Genomic DNA, 23216 nt, shown 5'->3' with positions numbered 1-23216 from the left:
TCTCTGAAGAAGGTTGATCCCAAGTTCCTGTGGAATATGAGTTTTGCAAAGCAACACAAGGGCTGAAGAAAATGCAGGCCAATAATGTTAAGAATGCGAAATCACCAGCTTGCCTCCAGATGGCAAAAGGGACTGGGCTTGCAGTTGTTTTCTTCTCTTTTCACTCAAGGCATTTTGTAGAAATAAAACTGAATATAACATGTGGTAGGAAAACAACAACTACAGTGGACTGTGGAGAAGCCAGAATTGGTTTCAACTTCCTCCATATGTTGAAGGTAAGACACAGCTCACTCCCGAGTCAATTGAGTGACCAAAAATCAACAATAAGAAAAACTAAAACAACCCCAACCTGCCTAATTCATTAACATAAGTGACTTGTTGTCCTCACTATCCCCACCAGTAAATATTAAGTGAACAACTGGATAATTAATTGGATGCTTATTTTACACAGATTGCTTTCTGTCTGTAGTAATTACTACAATTTTGTAACCATAAAAAGAATTAACTGTAATTCCCAAGTGTTTATATTTGAAACAGATGCCAAGGCTCCTCTCTTTATCTAGTTAGATGAAACAATAAGAAGCAGAAATGAATTTCTTCTTCTGATAAAATTACCCTTGTCAGATTAGCTAAGTTTAACCTACTGCAGATAAGCTAAAAGCAAACTTATATAGACTTGAGGTCAGGTATTACAAAAGTTCCCAGTAATTTCATCTCACTCACCTGGAGGGATGGGAAACCTGCAGCTTCCAAGATACTACTGTACTCTGAATCCCATTAGCCCTAGCCAGCAAGGCCAATGGTCGAGGTTGATGGGAGTTGTGGTCCAACAGCATCTTGAGGGCCACAGGTTCTACACCCACCCACAATGTCGGAGATGCTGACTCAATCATCCTCCTGCAACCTTTGGCCAACAGCTAGCTGACTAGCCCTTAAATGCCCTAGGCGAACTTGTATATACGCAGGGGCTAACACTAGCATTACAATCATACTACAAGGGTATGATTCCTTTTTGTTTCTGTTTTTTAAAAAGCCATCTGTGGTGGAAAATTCCCCCTAGGAATCTGGAAATGGCAGACCGCAGCTGCGTCTGTAGCAAGAAAAAGGAAGCACTGAAGCAGATGGCCCTCCTGCAGCTGTTCTTCTTTTGTGCATCTGGACTCGCTCTCCCTGGGCTCGCTCATTCTTACCTCCAAGTAGCAATGACACAATCAGATCCGACGCAGCCTTCAAGCTGCACACATCTTCTGGCTTGGAACTGTCTTGCAGCCTCTGCAGGATCTCAACTATGGCTTCCTGAATACCAGCTTCAACCAACTGAGATTTTAGGGCATCTGCGGAAGTCATGATAAACAAACATGTTTAAAGCTTCTTGCCGAGTGTTGCTAACCGCAGACAAATGAGGGCTCATTCTCACACTATGATTTACATCTCATCCTAATAACATGCTGGTGCAGGAGCTTACCCAGGGTTTGTGTTTCCTTTTGGAAATGAGGCACAGCAGAGACTGTGGTGTCTTTATGACATATGGTTTATTTACAAATGTATACAACTTGAACAATGGAGGGGTTCGTAGCATTAACACCCCAAAAGGGTTTTGTTTCTCGCAAAGACATCCTTGAATTCAAACAGAAATCAAACACTCCAACTCTTTCCAGTTTGCTGCTTTACTTCTAGGTCACTTCCCTGCAAACTCTGCTCTAAACTCTGGCTTTTGTCCTTCTCACTAACCATAGGCCAGAAGAATTATAGAATCATAAAATTGCAGAAGCCCCCCCCCCCCCACTTGCTGTCTCACACAGAGCTCCTTTCCTTTCTTTCCCTAAATGGCTCACCCCCACCCCCAGGTGATCACCTCAAGAGGAAGCTAGCCTGATTTATATTATAACACTTTCAAAATCCAGGGGTTCAGGAAGCTGGCCTGGCTTGATTAGCTTTAAACATTTGTTGGATCCAGGGATTAGCAGGACCTGGCACTCACAAACTCATAACAATGTGAAGTAAGATTGTGTGAGAAGGACAAGGTCATGCTATGTGGAGGAGACCCCGATACAGGAACTTCCCATGCGATCTCTTATGACATACCTACATGTATCAATTTTATAGAACTGCCACAAATGTCCTCAAGTTTGGTGAGGATGCTGAACGCTCTCTATCAGAGATGCCTAGTGACGTCTGCCCCAAACTACAATATCCAGGGTTCCCTGGCAAGAGGGAATGACTATTAAACTAATATAATTCTGTAGCATAGATATATTCTTTAACTGGTATAGTAAGGAAAAAAGTCATAGAGAAGTTGCACCCATGCTGCTGGGATAACTTCTGTAGTGTGTCTGTTACTCAACAAAAAAAGATTCATAGGTTGGAAGGGTCAATATAACACATCTTAAAAACCTGTCTCCACACTAATTTTGCCTCTACTTTGCTGACAAAGGTCTATTAAGAAAGGAGTACATTTGTAGTTCCCAGGAACACCTACTGAAATGGAAAAGAGAGCATCCGTTTGCAAACTAGTCTAGAAGCTCTTCGGGTGCTTGAAAGCCAAATTCTCTGCTAATTCAATCAAGACTTCACATCGCTTAGCACTTGTTTGCTGAAGAGAGCCCAGGACTCTTATGCCATCTTTCCAATTAGCATCAAAATGCTGCCATCTTGAGTCAAGCACCCCTTATTCAGAAAAGCTTGGCTTAATTTTGATTCCCTCGTGTTGTAAGCTCTTGCGTCCCCTCTCTTTGAAGAGTTCTCAGAGATCATAAGGAAGTGCTGGTATACAATTACAGTCCCCTTGATTTCTTCCCTCTCCGACTCTCCAGCTTATCAGCGCCTGCCACTTCAACACCCCTCCTTTGCCTTCTGAAAACTGAAACATCAGGATGCCTTGCTCTTGGCTCAATGCCCACCTCTTCTCTCTCTCCATCCTTCCCTCTTCCATATCTCTCATCCTCCCCCTTCCTTCTGGGACAAGCCTCCAGTAATTTACCTTGAAATTGCCTTTTGTTTTACTTTCTCAGTACAAACACATTTTCCTGGAAAAGCCCAGACCTCATCTCTCTTGCTCCCTCCCTTTGGCAGTCACTCCACTGTTTAATGCTGTGCTCTGGTGAATTTTGGTAGAAAGTGCTATTTTGGGGTCGGTTGTACTCGAGTGACAGCAGCTTGTCCTCCAATGTAACAGAGCCAGAGCCACGGAGGGAAGAGATCCCACCAACAGTGCATCTGAATTCCCCATAGCATTCATGTTCCAGGAAGGCTTATTCCCTGAACGTGACTTTCAGAAGACCAGAGATGCATGTGCCAAGCAAGTGTGGAAACAAGGGAGAGGGAACCCTAGAAGAGCAGTAAAGGTAAAGGTAAAGGGAACCCTGACCACTAGGTCCAGTCGTGACCGACTCTGGGGTTGCGGTGCTCATCTCGCTTTATTGGCTGAGGGAGCCAGCGTACAACTTCCGGTCATGTGGCCAGCATGACTAAGCTGCTTCTGGCGAACCAGAGTAGTGCACGGAAACACCGTTTACCTTCCCGCCGGAGCGGTACCTATTTATCTACTTGCACTTTGAAGTGCTTTCGAACTGCTAGGTTGGCAGGAGCAGGGACCGAGCAATGGGAGCTCACCCCGTTGCGGGGATTCGAACCGCTGACCTTCTGATCGGCAAGTCCTAGGCTCTGTGGTTTAACCCACAGCACCACCTGCGTAGCAGTAGGTGCTCTCAAAGGCCTGTTCAGACAAGTGTGATTTGTGTAATAAAAACTTTGAATCTCTGTGTTCTCTTGTCAAATAACATTGGGTAGACACTGTGCAATAAAGCAGCCAGATAAGCATTGTGAAGTCATGCACTTAGCCCATAGGCAGTCAATATGGTGCTCTCCTGATGTTGGAATCCCATCATCCCTGACCACTGGCAAATGCGAATTGAAGCTCAACAATATATGGAGGATTGTCTCCATATATTGTCACCATGTTGTCTACCCCTGGCTTAGACATGGTCATATTGAATTTTATTGTGCGTCCTGTTGTCACTCCACCATCAAACAACTTATAAGGGCAGATCCATACCATACATTTAAAGCACATTCAACACACTTTTAAAGCACTTGAATGACTTCCTCCAAAGAATCCTGGGAAGTTTAGTTCCCTCCTCACAGAACTACACTTCCCAGCACTCTTAACAAGCCACGACCCCAGGATCCTTTGTGGGGAAGCTATGTGCTTTAGCTGTGCATTGGGTGTATTTTAAATGTACGACACTAAGGACACTGAGGTCCAGCTCCAAGGGCCTTCTGGTGGTTCCCTCCCTGTGAAAACTGAGGTTGCAGGGAACCAGGCAGAGGGCCTTCTCGGTGGTGGTGCCCACCCTGTGGAACGCTCTCCCATCAGATGTCAAGGAAATAAACAACTATCTGATTTTTAGCAGACACCTGAATGCAGCCCTGTTTAGGGAGGTTTTTAATGTTTGATGTTTTATTGTGCTTTTAATTCTTTTGGGAGCCACCCAGAGTGGCTGGGGAAACCCAGCCCAATGGGCAGGGTACAAATAAATAATTATTATTAAGCATGGATTTCCCACAGTGCAATATCCTTCAGATCTATCTACAGTGCTGTGATGCAGTGCATAGGTCCATACTGGAACTACGTGGGCAGGACCAATTGCATGAGTCTTTCCCAGCCATTCCTTCCACTGGGTGACAATTAAATGACGAATTTGTAACTGACTCTGCCCACATGGTTTTGGCACCGCCTGGCCCTGCTCCTACTCAAATGGAGGTGAAGCAAAGGTAGGTGAAGACAAGCAAAGGCAATCTGTCATCAGCAGGAGCAGATTCTCTTAGTTGCTCAGACCAATAAGTGACCTTGACCCAAAACCTTCAGGGAGTATCACCTGGGTCACTATGACCTATTCAGAAAGCTTCCTTGCTGGTGCAGCTGGTCTGCTTGCGATTCCCTCCTTTGGCTAGAAGCTTGGTGGTTCAAGGATGCCAGTTCTTGTGGGATCAATGTCTGAACAGGTATATATATATATATATATATATATATATATATATATATAAAATCACAGAACTGTAGAGTGGGAAGGGACCACGAGGATCATCTAGTCCAACCCCCTGCAAGAATATTTTGCCCAACATGGGGCTCAAACCCACAACCCTGAGATTTGAGACTACAACATGCTAAAGTGCCCTTTTGGTCCTCTGCATAATCTTGTGTGTGAGTTAAAGGCGATGACTGTGTTGACAACTGTCAACCTTATTATTGTAGCTGGGTTTTTTGTTTTTGTTTTTAAACACCCCAAAATATCTTGATTGTTTTGAATACTGAGACACACTTAAAAGCAGACTGTTGGTTGAAATCAGGACAGAGTTTCCATTTAATTATGAATGAACAAACGGAGGGAGTTGATGGGCAGGTTAACATTTGGAATTACAGATATGAATAACTGTGACATTTCCCTTAAGTTATTTCATTAATCTAAATTTGGTTAATTGAAGTTGACCATGCTGCATTAATCAATGGCTAATGTCTACTGTGATCTCATCAAAACAAAGGCTTTGGGAGCTTTTAAAATATAATGCGAGTAACTGAGGACCTGCACTGGGTTATGCATCCAAAGATACAGGACCGCTGCGGTTTGGGTACCTGTTTCTTTTGCATCCCTCCATTATCTTCACTGTCATTGCTGCTTCACCTCACATTACGTTTTTAGTATGGCATCACATTGTACATGACAAATATGTAACACATGTGTTCAGGCATGTATGCAACACAGATAAATGTCACAGGGAAAATCCATCTTGGCAGTCATTCCTTACAATCATTTTATTTATTATCTGCACCTATATCCTGCTCCCAGGTCAGGTTACAAAAATATCACAAAATAAATACCATGTACATTAAATAAAAAGATCATTTAAAATCAACATATCATGTTTTCCAGATACAATGTGTGAACCAGCCCTAAAAATACATAGTTAAATGTACATTTTGGGCTGCCTGGTGGTTGGTTTTCAAGTTTTTGCACTCACACCCAGTCCCCAGATTTCTAGAATGAGAATTTCAGGAGCTGGCTTTTCTACTTAAAATGCTCTTAGAGGTTATTAAGTTTCTGGATAGTGGGTCAAATGCTTCTGTCAACAGCTGAATTAAAAACAAAGGAAGAAAAAACAATTTTGTTCTCAAAGAAGTTGACAGGGTTCTGAACAGTTCTGTTTGAAACATGCCTTTGAATCAAAGTGCTTTCCCTCTCTCTCTGATTCAATAAACAAACAGTTAGCTTAGATAACTGCTTAAATGCATGTGAAACCATCCCAGGGTATCTCATCAAGATAGCTTACCATTCTCTGCTAGTGTGTGAAGAACCTCAAGGATGATTTCTACCTTCTCATGGTGGTTTGCTGCCCGTAGCTGATGTACCAAATGTTCTGCAACTCTGGTCTTGCTAAGGGCCTGTTTAGCAGTGTCTGCATAAAAGATCAAATGTCTGTGAATCACTTCATCTCTGTATGAAACATAAAGTTCTATCTGATTAGAAATGAGAAATCACTGTGTTGATTCTGCAAGGTGCCTTCTTGAAATGTTACCTGTTGTGTGGACTCCAGGTCAACAAGAGAAAATAGGTCAACCCCTCATTTAAAGCTTCAGAGATGAAGGGGAGAAGGGTTATTTTACGGAGGCTATAGGTACTGTTAAAACATTTTGTATAGAGTGCAGTGGGTGACTGACAACATCACATTGTGTGCTGCCATGTTGAGAAAAGACTCCCTTCTTTGGCTCCACAAATGTTTTTGTTTGTTATGCCCTTGTGCTTCTGAGTACATATGCAATAGAGCTGGGTGAGACTTAAAGCCAAGGCTCTTTCAGGTGAGACAAAAGCATAATACAACCATAAGCAAATTGCAAGATTCACCTATATCTGCAAGGTTGGATAAGGCCAGCAGGTTGACACGGACAAGAGGTTCATTATCGGGATAGTCTGACATTATCCTGACCAGTGACGTGATCACCTCTGCCCCCACCAGCTGCTCCTGAAGGTCATCTGGAAAAGACAAGTGCAAAAATTAGGAACTAGGAGCAACCTCTTTGAGGGGTTTAATACCTTCTGAGCACTCTCTTTATGACCTGTTCTCGTTATTACTGAGTGTACATGATGCTGTTTGAGCTGATGTTGTGAGTTGCCTTGAGGACCTTTGGACTAAAAGGTAAGAGACAGATATTTTAAATAAATCAAGGGTCAAAACAGGCAACACTTAAGAGGAAAAAATATTTCCATTGAATGCAGCTAGTTTGAAAGACACAATCAGGAACATAGGTGGCTCCAACAGGTAGAGTTGCTGGACTATGTGTCATGGTCTGGTTGGATGCAAAGGAGTGGTGGGAGGCACCAGCAGAGGAAGCCCCAAGCAAATGGTCATGGGAAAAAGGCACAGAGTCAGGGGAGTTGTGGTAGTATGAAGATGAGTGGTCAGAGGGAGAAGAGGAGGTGTCGGAAGCTGAAGAGGCAACAGGGTTGAGTGAGCAGGAAGAGGCTGGGGCAGAGAGCAGTCCAGACTCGGAGGCAGAAGAGGAGGCTGGCGAGGAGGTCCAAGAGGCAGAGATGAGTCAGGCTGCTGAAGAAGCCGGAGGGTTTCCCTCTCCTGCTGTGACCAGCTCCTCTCTGGACATGGAGAGGAATGAAGAGGGCAGAGCAAAGAGAAACAAGACAAAGTAGCTCAGATTTCTGGGACCTTCAGTCCTCACAGCTGCCTCATTGGGAAGAGTTGCTGTGATCACCAGGCCTGAGCTACTTTGGTTTCTTTGAATAAAGAGCTTAAATCTCACAGCACCCCACCATCTTTTCTATTGATAAATGTCTTCAACACCTTTTTACTTACTGTTATCATAGCAGATACGACCAATGGCCCTGCCAACATGAAGCAACATCTCTTGGTCTGTGCTGTCCAATAATGGGATCAGGACTGGCACCAAGCCAGCATCTATACAGTGCGTCTTCATCTCCTCTGCACAAACAGAAGACAGAGGCTATGTTCACCTAGTGTTCTGATATTGTAAGCAAGCATTGTAAAATTGAAAGAAGTGAGGTTTCAGTTAGGACTATAATGACAGTAAAGCCATTAAAACTGGGACAAATGTTCTAATTTTGGTCTCATTAACATGGCAATTCTGGAGAAAGATAAATGCAAACCTACTAACACATCAGCATATTATGTATTAAGGGGGGAAGCAGTCCATACTTTTGAATTTGATTAATTTGGTGAAACTCGTGTTATGCTCATTAATAGAAGCTAAGAAGTGACAAGTGTCCCTCTGAATGCAATTTTTAATTAATCTGAGAGAATTGGATTAACTACCCAGACATTTCTTGGACATCTTAACATTAATCTCCTTTTTCTTGTCTCACTTAAAAAGCAGACAGGCCCCTAAGCATACTCAATTACTACCGAAAGAGGCATAAACGTACATGTGCCCCTGATGTAAAACTGGGCTTTTCTTTTTTTAATCTGCCCCCCTCTTCAAATAGTGTGAACTGATAAGTTGGTTGAGAGAACCCAATGCATTGGTGGGACGGGACGCAGAGTGTCCAGAAGACTCTATGACGCTTTGAGTGTCCACTGATATTCTTAAGCTTGTGAAGAGAGCCGAACTATTTCATGTCTTTGGGGGCTCTTCTGAAGGATTGGCTGTTTTGCCTGCAATTCAAAATGGGTTCCTCTCCTCCTCTCAAAAAATGGGCATCATCTTCCAAATCCAGCAACCTACTAATTGTGGAATATGGTCCACTCTCTACATGCAGGAAGTGTGGCCTTACCCAGAGCTTCAGTCTGATCCTGCAACTTGGTATTTTCAGGAAATCTCTAAGAAGAAACCAACATGGTTGCAACTTTTTACGTGACACAGTTCAAATCCCTATATGGACCCCATATTAGCAGGCACCATTCACAGGCAGGCTCTGGAGTTATAGTGCCTTGCTAGGGCATTCCACACTGATACCTGCCCATCCATGTGCCTCTTCTAGAGAGGACTGAAGTCCAAGGCTAGTGTAAGGCTACCAGACATCTCCATTTCCTGGGGACAGTCCCCGGATTTGCGAATAAGTCCCTGGACAAATTCCATCCCTGGAATGTCCCCGGATTTAATCTAATGTCCCCGGGAAATGCAGCAGTGGCAGTCTCAGCAGCCCAGAGCAGTTGGCTCTGGCTAGCTTCAGGAGCTGCTCAGAAGTCCCCATATGATGGTGGTGCAGGGGCTCTAAGATGCAGCTTCCGGGGTGCCTCCACCTTCCCTGACCCCAGCAACTAAGCTGTGAAGGGAGGCTTCATGCTGCCTGTCGGAGCAGTCTCCCAACTCCTTCTTGCATGCAAGCAGGAGTGGGGCGGGGATCTCTCAGCTGTGAAGGGAGGCTTCACGCTGCCTATCAGAGCTTGCGTGCAAGCAGGAGGGGGCAAGGATCTCTCAGTTAGGCAACAGGAAGCCTCCCTTCCCAGATGAGGGATCCCCGCCCCCTCCTGCTTGCACACAAGCAGGAGTGGGATTGGGGCTGCTCCGATGGGAAGGGAGACATTGCGCTGCCTGACAGATCCCTGCCCCCTCCTGCTTGCACGCAAGTAGGAGTTGGGATGGGGCTGCTCCGAAAGGCAGTGTGAAGCCTCCCTTCCCAGCTGAGGGATCCCCACCCCCTCCTGCTTGCACGCAAGTAGGAATGGGATTGGGGCTGCTCCGATGGGAAGGGAGGCATTGCGCTGCCCGAGCCTCGCCACTGCCACCACTCTTGGCCCTCCTTCTCTGCCTTCCATGCCTGACCCACCACTCACTGCTTCCCCACCACCACCACCGAAGAACCAACAACTCAGGGGCTGCCCAGGCTCATGGAGAAAGGAGATAGAAGCCTCAGAGGAAGGGGAAACGTGGCGGTTGAGGTCAAGGCGGTGGCCGCCCCTCGGCCACCGCCATCGCTGCAGCATCGTCCAGAACGTGAATTAATTAATTAATTAATTAATGTGTCCCTGGATTCATTGAAAAAATCTGGTAACCTTAGGCTAGTGGTTAGTGGCCTTCAATTTGATTTCTCACAATGCTGCAGCTGCTGTGTCAGTTCAGAGCATTGTACAGGTGCAATAGTGCCTGCTGTGTTTTTGTACACAGACACCCATGTCTCAGGTTGACACAACATCTAGGGCACTTTGGGGGAAAGCAGCTTCTTCTTCTGCTGCTGCTGCTTCTGCTTCCAGTTAAAGAAGAAAAAACAGAGAACAGCCTGTTCTTCTTCTTCTGTGCTACAGAATAAGCCCCTTCCCTGCAGTGAACTCTGGAGAGGGTTATGCACATAGCAGGGGTCCCACTGGAAGGCACTTTGCCAGGAGCATGCTCAAATTGGGAGCTGCTGTTGGCCAGAAGCAAATGGCAAATAAATAGCTACACTTTTAAAGGAAAAACAACAATGCCAGAAGCAGTTTGATTCCCTTTAATGGCAGTCTGTCATCTATGAGGGAGTGCAAGCAGTTCTGAAAGGCATCTGTAAGTTTCACTGTTGTGGTGCTAATGAACAGACTGTGACATTGTAGGTGTCCAGGAATCCCGAGCAGATAAATCTATCTGAAATATCATGCAATGTACCGTTTTTAGCTATCTCTGCCAGCACCTCAGCTGCCTTTACTGCACAAAGAGGGTTGCTCTGCAGAAGTCTGGCGAAAGCTGGCAAAACATCACTTTCAGCAATCAGGCTGGAGGTCTTGTGCTCTGTTGTGATAAAAAAAACATGACCGGGTTAAAGGGCAGGGGAAATGGGATTCTCGACGATATGAAACTTGGGCTGCCAGGTCATAACCGGGAGGAACGATGACCACCTTATGACCCAACAAGTCTAATTCTAGATTATGGATTGAAACAAGTTGGCTAAGGGAGGTCTGTGCTAATGAACTCTTTCTCCCTGTCTGGTCCTGGTCATTTAGTCTTGCCACCTGAGTCTGTTCAGGTTAAGCTGTAGCTGGTGCTGCTCCCACCACCCACTGAAAATGCTTCCTGACTTATATTATAAGGATTATAAGGAAAGAATTTTGCACAACCAGTGCAGTAAGTACGGGGTGTGTGTGTATCTGTTGCTAATACTGTTGGTTTTGTGGCCTCTTCATCTCCTGTGGATAGATCAACAATGGCTTTGGAAAGCTTGGGTTCAAAAGCCCACTCAGCTAGGAGTGATCTTGGGCCTACCTCACAGGATTGTTGAGAGAATAAAAATGGAGGAAGGAACCACACACACTTCCTTAATTTTTTTACAGGAAAGGCTTGCACCCTTTTTACAATCTTTGTGAGCTTATCAGGTTTCATGTGAGTGTTAGCAGTATTTAGCGGTCCAAATTTATTAGGCATTAAAAAATAGCAGACTGACCGGCAACTTATCAAACCAGACCATTATAACTGAGCAGCCCATTTCAATGTCAGATATGTTGTGCTGCTGAAATGTGTATTTCCTTGAACGTATCTTGAATTGAGGTGATGACAGTAGCCAATAATATTCATTGTTTTGTTTGTACTCCTGTCTCCTACGATTGTGTGGATGACAGTATGTCGGTAAGGTAGTAGTGCTTAATGGTACTAATTGGTGAATTTGGGGAAATTGTTTTTGGTAAAAGTTGTACACACACACAGTTTGTTACGTAGCATAAAATGCCATTGCCAAAGCAGTGCCACTCCTTTCACTAACAACTGATAATAAAAACAATACCATTTATGTACCTTACCATTTGTAATCATTCCTACTCAGAGTAAGATCCACTGAAATCATTGTTGCATCCTCTGAGGCAAGTCAGGTTAGGAGTCTATCCTGATTGCATTTTAAAATTATTTCTAAGTATCACAGAAAAATTCTGCCACCCCTGCTCTCCAGTCCTCTTTACAATTTTATTGCTTGTGTCAAGACCAAATTAGGAACTATATTTTTGCAGGGGTGATTTAAAACAGGACCATCACTTGACATGTGGAGAGAGTTGCACATACAGTACGTTGTTTCAAAGATACGGTACATTCTGTGAAGGCCATTAGGCCTTAAATTGTTATAATGTTACAAATATGTTTAGCGGTGGTTGCTAGGTGGCAGCTTCTAGCAGATAGGCTGATTTAAGATTCAGTAGGTGGGGCTTAGAACAAGGTAAACTGAAGTCGGATTGGCTGGAGGTTCCTGTCAGTTGGACAGTTAACTGTAAGGGGGAGACAGTTGTAGATCAACAGAGGGAGACAGGAGTTACTAGGCAATTGTGAAGCTTTAAGGCAGTGGTGGCCAAACTTGGCCCTCCGGCTGTTTTTGGACTACAACTCCCATCATCCCTAGCTAATAGGACCAGCGGCCAGGGATGATGGAAACTGTAGTCCCAAAACAGCTGGAGGGCCAAGTTTGGCCACCACTGCTTTAAGGAATTGGTGACAGCAAAGTAATTCTGTAACCTAGAGAAGTACTGTCACAAATACATTAGGTGCCACATTATTGGTTCTGGCAGAGTCCCTGCATACTGATGGAGACAACTGTCAGTGGTCTCTTCTTACCTATGGACCCAATCGTCCTCCAGGACCTTGGACAGCCTAGTCAAATATGCCTTCCTGTAATTAGTTGCCTTTTATTTTGGGGTTTTCCAAGAGCTCTTGGAGAAACCTAGACAGTATCTTAAAAAGCAGAGACATCACTTTGCCAACAAAGGTCCGTATAGTTCAAGCTATGGTTTTCCCAGTTGTGATGTATGGAAGTGAGAGCTGGACCATAAAGAAGGCTGATCGCCGAAGAATTGACGCTTTTGAATTATGGTGCTGGAGGAGACTCTTGAGAGTCCCATGGACTGCAAGAAGATCAAACCTCTTCATTCTAAAGGAAATCAGCCCTGAGTGCTCACTGGAAGGACAGATCCTGAAGCTGAGGCTCCAATACTTTGACCACCTCATGAGAAGAGAAGACTCCCTGGAAAAGACCCTGATGTTGGGAAAGATGGAGGGCACAAGGAGAAGGGGACGACAGAGGACGAGATGGTTGGACAGTGTTCTCGAAGCTACCAGCATGAGTTTGACCAAACTGCGGGAAGCAGTGGAAGACAGGAGTGCCTGGTGTGCTCTGGTCCATGGGGTCACGAAGAGTCGGACACGACTAAATGACTAAACAACAACAACAAGCCCTCTTAGTTTAACCATAGAAAAATCATCTCTTAGAAAGTGCCTCTCCACATAAATTTCTGACTTATCCTGAAGAAAATAACAAACATGGCTCAAAGAAGGAATCTAGAGAAGCCAGCTCCTGAAAAAGAGCAGTGGAGAACAGCCTTCTGGAATGGTTCCAAGAAGCAGAAGAAATTGAGGAAAATGTACACCCAGTTATAGGAAACACCTATCATACAATCTAAGTCTGAATCTGAAAGGACCTTTCCACAAAAAAACCTGGTTTGGTCATGAGTATCATATATCAAACATATAGATGGTGAGTTTTTGAGCCATGCCAATCTGGTCTGGGACCATAATAAATTTCATTCAGTCATGCCAATTTAGTTTTATGACACAGGGCTAAAGTCAAGTCGCAGGGGCATGTTGCTTGCATTCGATATACCAGTGGGTTCCAGGGGATCAATTAGGCAATCACAACTTGCTGCTTGCAGATGTGTAGAAATTCATGCTGGTTAACCCCACAGGGACTTTCCCTGGTTACCAAATTCCACATAGTTCCAGCTGAAGCAAACATCTTGGTAACAATGCAGTTGTATATGTGTTGGCTGTATCCAGACCTTCAAATGAATAAATTTGGGTTAGGAATCTTCATATTAATGCATGACCATCAGGGAGCCAGCTGTTGGAATTCTACTTTCTTCCCCATCATCATCTGAAAAGCTCTATAATTTTTCTGTAATAGGTTATCAATCATCCCAACTGCAGCTCTGTTGCTGAAACATGTCAAATGACAAGCAGTGCACAACATTCGTTCATGTGTGTATATTTACATGCACAAGCACTAGAGACAAGAAATGCCTTCTTCCATCAAGGGATGCAAACTTAAAGAACAGCAACCCACCATAGCAGAATATTTTAAAGGCATTTTTAAACCTCAGAATAGGGACAGTGATTCACCATGGACAAGAAAATAGGGTTTGTCCTTGGTAAACAGGGACAGCTGGAGTGTATGCTGTTAGCAACAAGAGTTTGTAATATACCCAATTAGGACTTGGTTCCTGCTGCGTCATCAAATCTAATTGGCATTCAGTTATGGTAGAAATCCCCAGAGAATTTGGACGCTCACCTGGATAGGCTGACTTAGAAGGGAAGGCTTGTCTTGTTTTCCCTTAAAAACAAAGCAAAACTCCCCTCTCCTTTGTCTCTTAGGGCTACTCTCATCATCTGCTTCCTTCAATCAGTTTCAGCTGGTTAAGCAGTAAACAGCTTCTACCAGATATGAGCTTGCTCAGCTAGAAATGAGGACTCAGTCGGATTATATGTAAGTTAAGCATATGTGTACTTAGTTGATGAACTGGGTGGCAACCGCAGCCACTGTATCCCACAGAAAAATCCATCCCCAGAAATGCCACCTAAAGTGGTAACTGCTCTGTAACCATCACATCATGATTGAGCGAGGCCATCAACATGATGGATACTGGTTGTCTTTTCTTTCCATTTCACTGCAGCTCTGCGCCTCAAAAGGAACTGTAAATTGAGATGACTAGGGCGCTGGTGGTGTTCAGCTAAAACCAAAACACTGTGACATACGTGTCTCAGCCCTTCTAATAGTGAACTCAGCTGCTTAGGCTTGTAGTCAAAGTGGGGCTGCAAAAGAAAAGGTTGACATCAGCAGCCTTGGTGGGGGAACCCCAAGGTTTGCAGACATATAAATAATATTTGGCAAAGCCCTCCCCCAAGCAGCCCAAGGAGGACTGAGTATGATCAGTGGCCACAGAATGTTGTGGTCATTTCAGACAACCTGTTTATTAGATTGAATGCTCAATTCACACAAAAATGGAGGGGAGAATAATAAATAATAATAATTTTATTATTTATACCCTGCCCATTTCGCTGGGTTTCCCTAGTCACTCTGTGTGGCTTTCAGCATATCTAAAACCATAATACAGTGGTACCTTGGGTTAAGTACTTAATTCCTTCCGGAGGTCTGTTCTTAACCTGAAACTGTTCTTAACCTGAAGCACCACTTTAGCTAATGGGACCTCCTGCTGCCGCCGCGCCAATGGAGCACGATTTCTGTTCTCATTCTGAAGCAAAGTTCTTAACCTGAAGCACTATTTCTGGGTTAGCGGAGTCTGTAACCTGAAGCATCTGTAACCTGAAGCGTTTGTAACCCGAGGTACCACTGTAATAGGTTATACAATGCTAGCTATGTAGTGAGTATTCATTTTGATTCATTTACTGGGTGGTTAATACAAGATAATGTCAAGCAGTTATTGCCACACACTTTTCAGTGTATTTTCCCATCACTTTGCATGATTTTTTTGGGGGGAGGGGGGGGAAAGCAGGTTTGTTGAGAAAGGGCACCAAATCCACTTTAATTGGGAAATCTTAATTTGCTGGTATGCTTTTGAGTCTCCTGCAAAGCAGTCCAGAAGCAGCCTGAGTGTCTGTCTGTTGTTGAGGTGGGGTGTGTGACCATAGCTGTCAACTTTTTCCTTTTTTTAAGGGACATTCCCTCATTCCGAATAGGATTCCTCACAAGAAAAGGGAAAAGTTGACAGCTCTGTGTGTGATGAATGGAAAACCAAGGGGAGCTGGAATGGAATGGAGTATCCTTTAAGGAGGCACACCTGGCTGGCTGGAACACAGAACACTCCTCGCGGTAATATTCTGATGCAGGTGCTATTTGTATGAATACATTAGAAATACCTTATAGTGGCAATTATATTCTTCAACCATTACATCATAGTTCATTTCTGGTCACTGTTGGGCACTGGATTTAGGTAAGGTTTTGAACCTGAGGCCATAAGCATAACATAATCTGGAACAGGCTTCCTCAACCTTGGCCCTCCAGATGTTTTTGGCCTACAACTCCCATGATCCCTAGCTAGCAGGACCAGTGGTCAGGGATGATGGGAATTGTAGTCTCAAAACATCTGGAGGGCCGAGATTGAGGAAACCTGATCTAGAGTGATGATGTCACCACTTTGTACTAACTTTGAACGGTCCTAAATGCCCGAAATTCAGCACTGCCAGCAGCCTCCAGCTGGTAGTACGGGTGCATACGAATGACATCATCAACATGTGCCAACCACAGGAGGGGCAGGAAAACATTGAGGAATTTTTAGACATTAGGAAGAGACAGTGTCCCCCTGCTTTGGCTCCACTGCAAGAAGGAATGGTGTGTCCACCACATTTGCAATGGTAGCGGTACAGCTAACACTGTGGCCTGCTATGAGTGGCACTTTCTGCCATGAAAGTTGTCAAAGCTCTCGTGCTGCACACACTTTGTCACCCTTAAGTCCAGGTTATGTCGTTATGGCAACCACACAAAACACTTCCCTCCTCTGATGAGCAGGTGACAGCTGCTTAGCAAAGGCTGACAAGTAAAATAAGCTGCTGCCACCTCAGTGAAGCATAAGTTAAGAAGCAGTTAACAATAAGTAATTGAACTGCCTCAGCTAAGCCTCCCTAACTACCAAGAAGTATTCAATACAATACAATAGTATTCCATTTTCCAGGGAACAAATACAAAATACCAAAAGATAGCTGAAATTCTCAGTTATTGTGTCTTTCAGATTAGTTGACATGATTAAGGGCTTTATTTGAGGCTAATGTGTGCTGAAAGTAGAGTTGAGAGTCTGTGTATCGCCTCTTTTTCTTCTTGAGTTAAGTAACTGAGCTAAGGCCCAACACTTCCACAAGCCAGTGCTTTTCAAACTTTTTACTTTCAGGAGATTTTCCTCACACCTGTTTGCCTGCAGAATTTCTGCATTTCAGAAAAGATTCTGGATGAGATGTTCAAGACCTTTCCCAATCTGGTACCTTCCAGGTATTGTTGGACTACAATGCCCATCATCCCTGACCATTGGCCATGCTACCTGGGGCTTATGAGAGTTGGAGTCCATTGCATCTGGAAGGGGGAGGGCAGGTCAGAGAAGATTGTTCTAGGAATATAAAAATGGTAATATATTTATTTTTAATTTAATTTTAGTTTCCCATTGCTCTCAGTGGTAACAGTTGCAACTTTTCTTAAGTTGGTTCTGTAATGCTTTCTCATCCTCCAGTGAGGACTGCTAGCTCTTTAGTGACTCCCACTCAGAGAAATGCCTGGCAGGTAGAAAAGTGATGCAGATAGCAGTCATCACAAAGTCACAATGGCCAGTTCCTCTCCTGCAGGCAGGTGACATCAGCTCAATGTCACAATGACCAGTCTCTCTCTCACTGTCTCAAGCAGGCAACAGCATTTGGGCACCTCTCACACCAAGGCAAGCAGAAACCCATGGGCACAGCCTTTATTTCTCTTCATTGTGGTGGATAGCAGCCATATGTGGGCACAGTGGCCACCAGGATCGCTCTTATTCAATAAGAGAAGCAGCAGGCATGGGGAGCTGGCAGGTAGGCATCCGAGGTAGGCATCCGAGGTTATTATTCCATGACTTCTACATAAAGGATATACCCCAGAGTGGCTTGGCACAACAACTTAAAGATTGGTACAGGAATGGGGGTGAGTGGATGAATGTTGGCAGCAACCCAGATACAATAGCAAGACTACTTGCAGAGTCAGAGCTTGGCATAGTTTGATAGAGATGATGGTGGCCAGAAGAATAGCAGGCCCTGGCCTGAAACCCATATATGATGGAAGAGCTCAAATTTTCAGCATGTGCCCAACAGTGGGAAAATTGGAAGGAGGCAGACAACAGTGCACATGGAAGCAGGTGCAGCCAACAGTAGCAAACAGAGGAAGACATTGTCTGACACATCTGATACTGCAGGACTTCAGCTTTTAGCATGTGTCTCAGGGGGCAAATAGCAGGTGGAGGAGAATGGTAGCTGCTAGGCACAGATGCAACAGAATATGAGATGGGGAGAAATGAGAGAGAACACTGGCAGAGAAGAGACGGTATGGAGCAGAAATGCCAATGATTATCCTAAACTTGGCAGTGTGCTGCTGACATCAAATCACAGGGCAGCTCAGGGAACCCCAGCAATATCTAGTTGGCCTTCAGGAACACTAGTTGCTCCCACCCACCCATCCGCCATCTATGAATGGTGCAAGCTCGTAGGTTTTTTAATTATACATGCTTTCGAAACCTACATTAGAAGAGTCCAATGATAAATTTGAATATAGTACACTTTATGTTAGTGCCTTAATGCAAAAGAACCAAAGGGGATTGTGTGGACAAACAGATTGAAAAGAAAAAGCTTATATCAATAACATTGTCATTAAATATTACTGTGTTGAGCATAGTCTGCCCAATTTCAGGGGCACTAAGGCTTGGGCTCAGGGACGCGGGTGGCGCTGTGGGTTAAACCACAGAGCCTAGGGCTTGCCGATCAGAAGGTCAGCGGTTCGAATCCCTGCGACGGGGTGAGTTCCTGTTGCTCGGTCCCTACTCCTGCCAACCTAGCAGTTCGGAAGCACGTCAAAGTGCAAGTAGATAAATAGGTACCGCTCTAGCGGGAAGGTAAACGGCGTTTCTGTGCTCTGCTCTGGTTCGCCAGAAGCAGCTTCGTCATGCTGGCCACATGACCTGGAAGCTATACGCCGGCTCCCTCGGCCAATAAAGCGAGATGAGCGCCGCAACCCCAGAGTCGGTCACAACTGGACCTAATGGTCAGGGGTCCCTTTACCTTTACCTTAAGGCTTGGGTTCAACCAGCATAAAACATATTTCAATTATACTTAACTATCTTCAGCCAAAGCTTGAAGAACTCCATCTAGACTTTTGAAAATCTGTTCTTCACCTTCGGAGTCCCCTCCATCAAATCTGAGATGCTGCAGGTGTAGATTCAGGGACTCTGTTCAGAAGGTAAAAATAAATGATGATTGTTTGTTTATGATGTCATGCATATATTAAAGAAGCATGAGAGGTTACTGTGTGTAGGTTTTTTTTGAGGGGAGGGGTGTCATTTAAAGACCAATCACAAATTTTACTCATATGTTTGCTCTGCTTCCCAGAAACATCTGCATCACCATAAACTAAATAATGTAAAGATGTATGGAATATATGAATATATACACACATGTTGAGCATTTTTTTTTAAAAAAGTCTAAATTTTCTGCTAAACTAAATCCAGATTCTCTGCAAATGATAACTTTATACAAATATAGCAAACATGCATAATTTTTGCTCCTTCTGTGATCCAAACCTGGTTCAGACACCATTTCTTCTTTATGAAAATACAAGACAACCATCCTCTTGATTCAAATGTAGTTTTACAAATAGCAAGAACCTTGGGTTAATCATTCAGTTTATACACCATTTACTTAAGAAAAAAATTCCAGGTGTTGTTATTTCCCTAGTGATTGGTTCAGTGGAATAACACCATATGCACAATGACTTTCGAAGTCCTTGAAAGACGTTGGCCAGATGTAAGATCATCTTGCTTTGATTTAAAACCAAGATACAGGAGAGAAAAGAATAATTGTTGGTGGGAAGGCTGATTGATGAAGGATATCTCCAAATGTAAAGATTTTAAACTTTTCTCCCTCAGAGCTCACATTTATGAGTAGGAAATTTGAAGTAGGATTTCCAATAATAAAATAGGAAACTATTTGTCTCCTACATGAGATGTAGGGTTTAATCTTTCATTTCAAGCCAATGCTATATAGATGCATCTTCAAAACATTGTTAAGAATCCTATATTTAGCAGGATGCTCAAGTTAAGAATACCCTCATTTGCTGAGCATCCATGGGTTAACTTCAAACAATATATGCTTCTTGTTTACATATATCAGAGTTCTCAACTTGAAGGTCCAATACATGTGTTGAGTGCTTTCAGATGCTATAGAGGGGAGGCTACCCAGTCAGATGGGCAGAGGTACAAAAAATAAAATTATTATTATTCAGGCACCACATTGAAACTATCCTTATGAAAAAGAATCAGTGTGTGCCTGGCTGAAGAGAAGGGCATCATGTAGAATGCAAAAGTAATGCTTTCAGACTAGCACAGGTGGGTTTTGGGCCAGTACGTATCCACTTGGAGGCAAGAGAGAGGGTAAAGAGGATGACCATTAACCCAAAATGAGGATTAAGAGAAGTGCTGGGGCAAGCGTTGGAGCCGAGGAATGCCTTTCATTAGTCAGGTCTTCAGAGCAATGCAAACCAAACAGCTCATGAGAGACAACTGGAATGTGGATTCTCCTAGGATGATCACACTGCAGACCCTCCTTTAAAACTATGACTGAACAGGGAGAATATAATGAGAAGATGTCGCCTATGGGACTTTGAAGTAGTTTGCAGTACTGTGAAAGCGGAAGGCTGTAGATAGGCAGACAGAGGAATAAGGGGGAAAAGACTCTCATATCTGGTATAATGAGGCTAAAAATATATTTCTATAGCAATAATGACTTTGCAGTGACCCTTGTGAAAGGGAATCCCGCTTAAGCAGTTCTTACAAATACAGTATCATTAAGCAGTGCAAGGCCAGCTTCATATGAAAATTGCATCCTTTTCAACTCTTTCAGATCTTTCTTAACAGGAATCAATAGCTATTCAGAGGTAGCTATTATTAGCGCATCTGTGGAGTTTATTTTATTACTGCTCATTGATAGTTAAGGCCTGGATCTTCACAACAACCATATGAGGTACTCTAAGCTGGGAAATAGTGCAGCCAATGAACTTCATGACTGTCTGAGGATTTGAAGCCTGCAATGTCAGATTTAGGTTCAGCCCTCGAACCACTGCACCATATTGGCTCTCTGCATCTCCACTACATGCCATACCGCTCTGTCATTCAGCAGTATAGCATCACACTTCTCATCTGATAGAAGAGGATGAAGCATTTTGGAATGTGCAAAAATAGTAGCTTGAAAATATGCACAATGTAGGACATCAGCTTGGAGATTCTTCAGAAGAAAGCCTTGTGAAGTATTGAGCTCAATCCTTCACAGGGTATTTTAAGTCAAGGTTAGGTAACCTTCCTCACCCCCAAGGACCACATCTACTCCTGGCCACCAACCTCAAACATATTCCTCTTACATACTTACCCAGCATATTGAAATCTCCTACACACTTGCAGCAAATGTAACTGAGGTTGGCAACCAAGGCTGGGGTTCAGTGTCCAGGGGATATTCCTTCATCACAGGGGCCTAGATGACCCTCAGGATGGCTTCCAACTCTACAATTCTGTTTCTTTTTACCATAACTGACTTACAAAGCAGAGGGAAACTTGTAATTACTGGAAATGAATGTTTTCACATATCTTTTTCAGCGGCACAGTTGGATTTTGAAATAAGGAGCCAATTTTAAGACTTGGCGATGGAGAGAATTCTGTTATGTAAATGAAACAGTGCTGAAGACAGAACAAAAAATAAAGTTACTTTCCATGCCAAAGCAATGAGTATTGGGGCAAGCTCTCTCTCTCTCTCTCTCTCTCTCTCTCTCTCTGTTTTGCATCTAGTGTTCTAGAGTTGGCTTTCGTTAGGTTTCCAAGTCTGGAATACTGTGATCATCTGTATTTACATATCTTGCAACAGATCAGTCAAGCTTTTTCATTGTGATTGTTGATGTGACCCTCCTCCAAATGGATATAAAAGGCTGTAGCTCAGTAGCAAAAGGTTCCATATTTGATTCCTGGCATCTCCAGGCAGACATAAGAGAAACCCACTGTCTGAAATCCTGGAGACCTGTTGCCAGTGTAGCCAACATGGTGCTTGACTCCAACTCCCATTAGCCACAGCCAGCATGGTCAAAGGTGAAGGATGATGGAATTTGTAGTCCAACAACATCTGGGAGACATCATGTTTGCTACTCATGGTATAGACAATAACTGAGCTAGACGAACCAATAGTTTGGCTTGGTATAAGACAGCTTCCTATGTTTAATTTCCCCAACATACTGCATGTAACATCTAGGTTGCTTGCCTTCTATAAACAGCACAATCTATTACATTTGCCGGACTTGCAGGCAATTTTCTGTAAAATGCAATGGGTTTAACCAGGCATTCTGCTTTTTGAAGGTGACAGTTTTTCAGAGATAAGTACAGGTGCACGCTTTAATCAGTAGATTAATCGGCTACAGCTTTAATTGATTCATTGGTGGGGCTGAAAGTTAAGGACATACGTGCTTGAAACTATTTTGGTTCCACTGTGCTACTATAGATAGAAATGAACAAGAAAATGTTACAGATTGCGTTTCCTTCCAGCAATTTTTGTTGAAAGGTATCTTGCATTTTGTTCAATTTCTCAAAAAGAAAACTGCAAAGCAGATCCAGTAAAAGCTAACTTTTAAAAGTTAAAGCAATTAAAAGATGGATGATTAATCACCTAGTTACAATTTACTATGTGGCAGTCCTTGTATATAATAGGAGGATATGTATAAGAAATGGTTCTCTTCAAAATACATGCACACACTTAATAATCATTTGTTGCAGTTCCTACATTATATCTATATATGTCTCCCATATATGAAATACGAATTTGCTTTCTCAATTTAGCATGAGTTTTACTTACCCATGGATGCTGCAGTTTTCCAGACTGGAGATAATAAAGAGCACACGGTCTGTGAAGCTCTCCCTTTAACAGCTACCAAGCTGTGAGCAAGGAGAATATTTTATAACTCTCCAGCAGACATGCAGTCCACAGCTTCCCTCTTCGCTCACCCTTCCCTCTCCCTTATGACCCTGTACTTCAAATGCTTCTAATACGTCTTAATTACTTAATCTCCAGCACTGCCTGTTTCCTCTTTAGATGTCATTAAGAGAAAGAGAAACATCGTAGTAATTATCATACAAAAAGCCACAATGTGTGGCTTCATGGCAATTTTGATTCCATTTTGTCAAATTCTCATCTCTGGGATTGTCAAGGTTTTCTAGGCATCTAAGAGTGTCGCTACAGATTCAATTCTGTGTGGCTCAAGTTCGGCTCAGAATCACCTTGGCTTCAACTTAATACATGGCTTAGCACAGGGGAGCCATTTGGAGTGGAGCAGCCTGATTCGAGCTTGGCCATTAAAAACACCACACTGCTGTATGTCCTTCAGAATTGTTCTCTAGCATTTGATATGTCAGGTAGGAATCTATATCAGCTGAACTCAGTCATGAAAAAATGATTGCATAAGGGAGTGATGTAACTGTTGAATTCA

At 43.5% G+C, this 23216-nt stretch overlaps 1 protein-coding gene and 1 long non-coding RNA gene across 6 annotated transcripts in view; one reads left to right on the top strand and one right to left on the bottom strand.

Annotated features, from left to right (window-relative positions):
- LOC308476886 (rap1 GTPase-GDP dissociation stimulator 1-like) overlaps window positions 1–22714 on the bottom strand; it is a 35490-nt gene extending 12776 nt beyond the window's left edge. Inside the window, exons 1-7 of one of the 3 annotated variants that reach the window (XM_081005002.1) lie at window positions 22586–22714; window positions 18820–18930; window positions 10604–10726; window positions 7864–7989; window positions 6900–7028; window positions 6328–6453; window positions 1191–1334 (exon numbers count right to left, since the gene is read on the bottom strand). In XM_081005002.1, the coding sequence (XP_080861128.1) occupies window positions 1191–1334; window positions 6328–6453; window positions 6900–7028; window positions 7864–7989; window positions 10604–10726; window positions 18820–18930; window positions 22586–22589 (763 nt within the window). In that variant the 5' untranslated portion in view covers window positions 22590–22714. Of the gene's footprint in view, window positions 1–1190; window positions 1335–6327; window positions 6454–6899; window positions 7029–7863; window positions 7990–10603; window positions 10727–11722; window positions 12134–18819; window positions 18931–22585 lie in introns of those variants that run through there. The other 2 variants (XM_081005003.1, XM_081005004.1) reach the window with 2 other exon arrangements.
- Window positions 15932–21467, top strand: LOC308476950. 3 transcript variants are annotated; one of them, XR_013986262.1, is made up of 4 exons: window positions 15932–16961; window positions 17367–17527; window positions 18829–18941; window positions 21346–21467. It is a non-coding gene; the product is annotated as an uncharacterized lncRNA (long non-coding RNA). The 3 variants fall into 3 exon arrangements; XR_013986263.1 differs by lacking the exon at window positions 15932–16961 and adding an exon at window positions 17004–17093 and having other exon boundaries at window positions 17364–17527; XR_013986264.1 differs by lacking the exon at window positions 15932–16961 and having other exon boundaries at window positions 17135–17527.
- Window positions 22715–23216: the final 502 nt, after the last annotated feature.

This window comes from Podarcis pityusensis (genome assembly GCF_964106645.2).
Source record: "Podarcis pityusensis genome assembly, chromosome: 5".
Classification (NCBI taxonomy): Eukaryota; Metazoa; Chordata; class Lepidosauria; order Squamata; family Lacertidae; genus Podarcis; species Podarcis pityusensis.
This window is presented reverse-complemented; position numbering and strand designations above follow the sequence as displayed.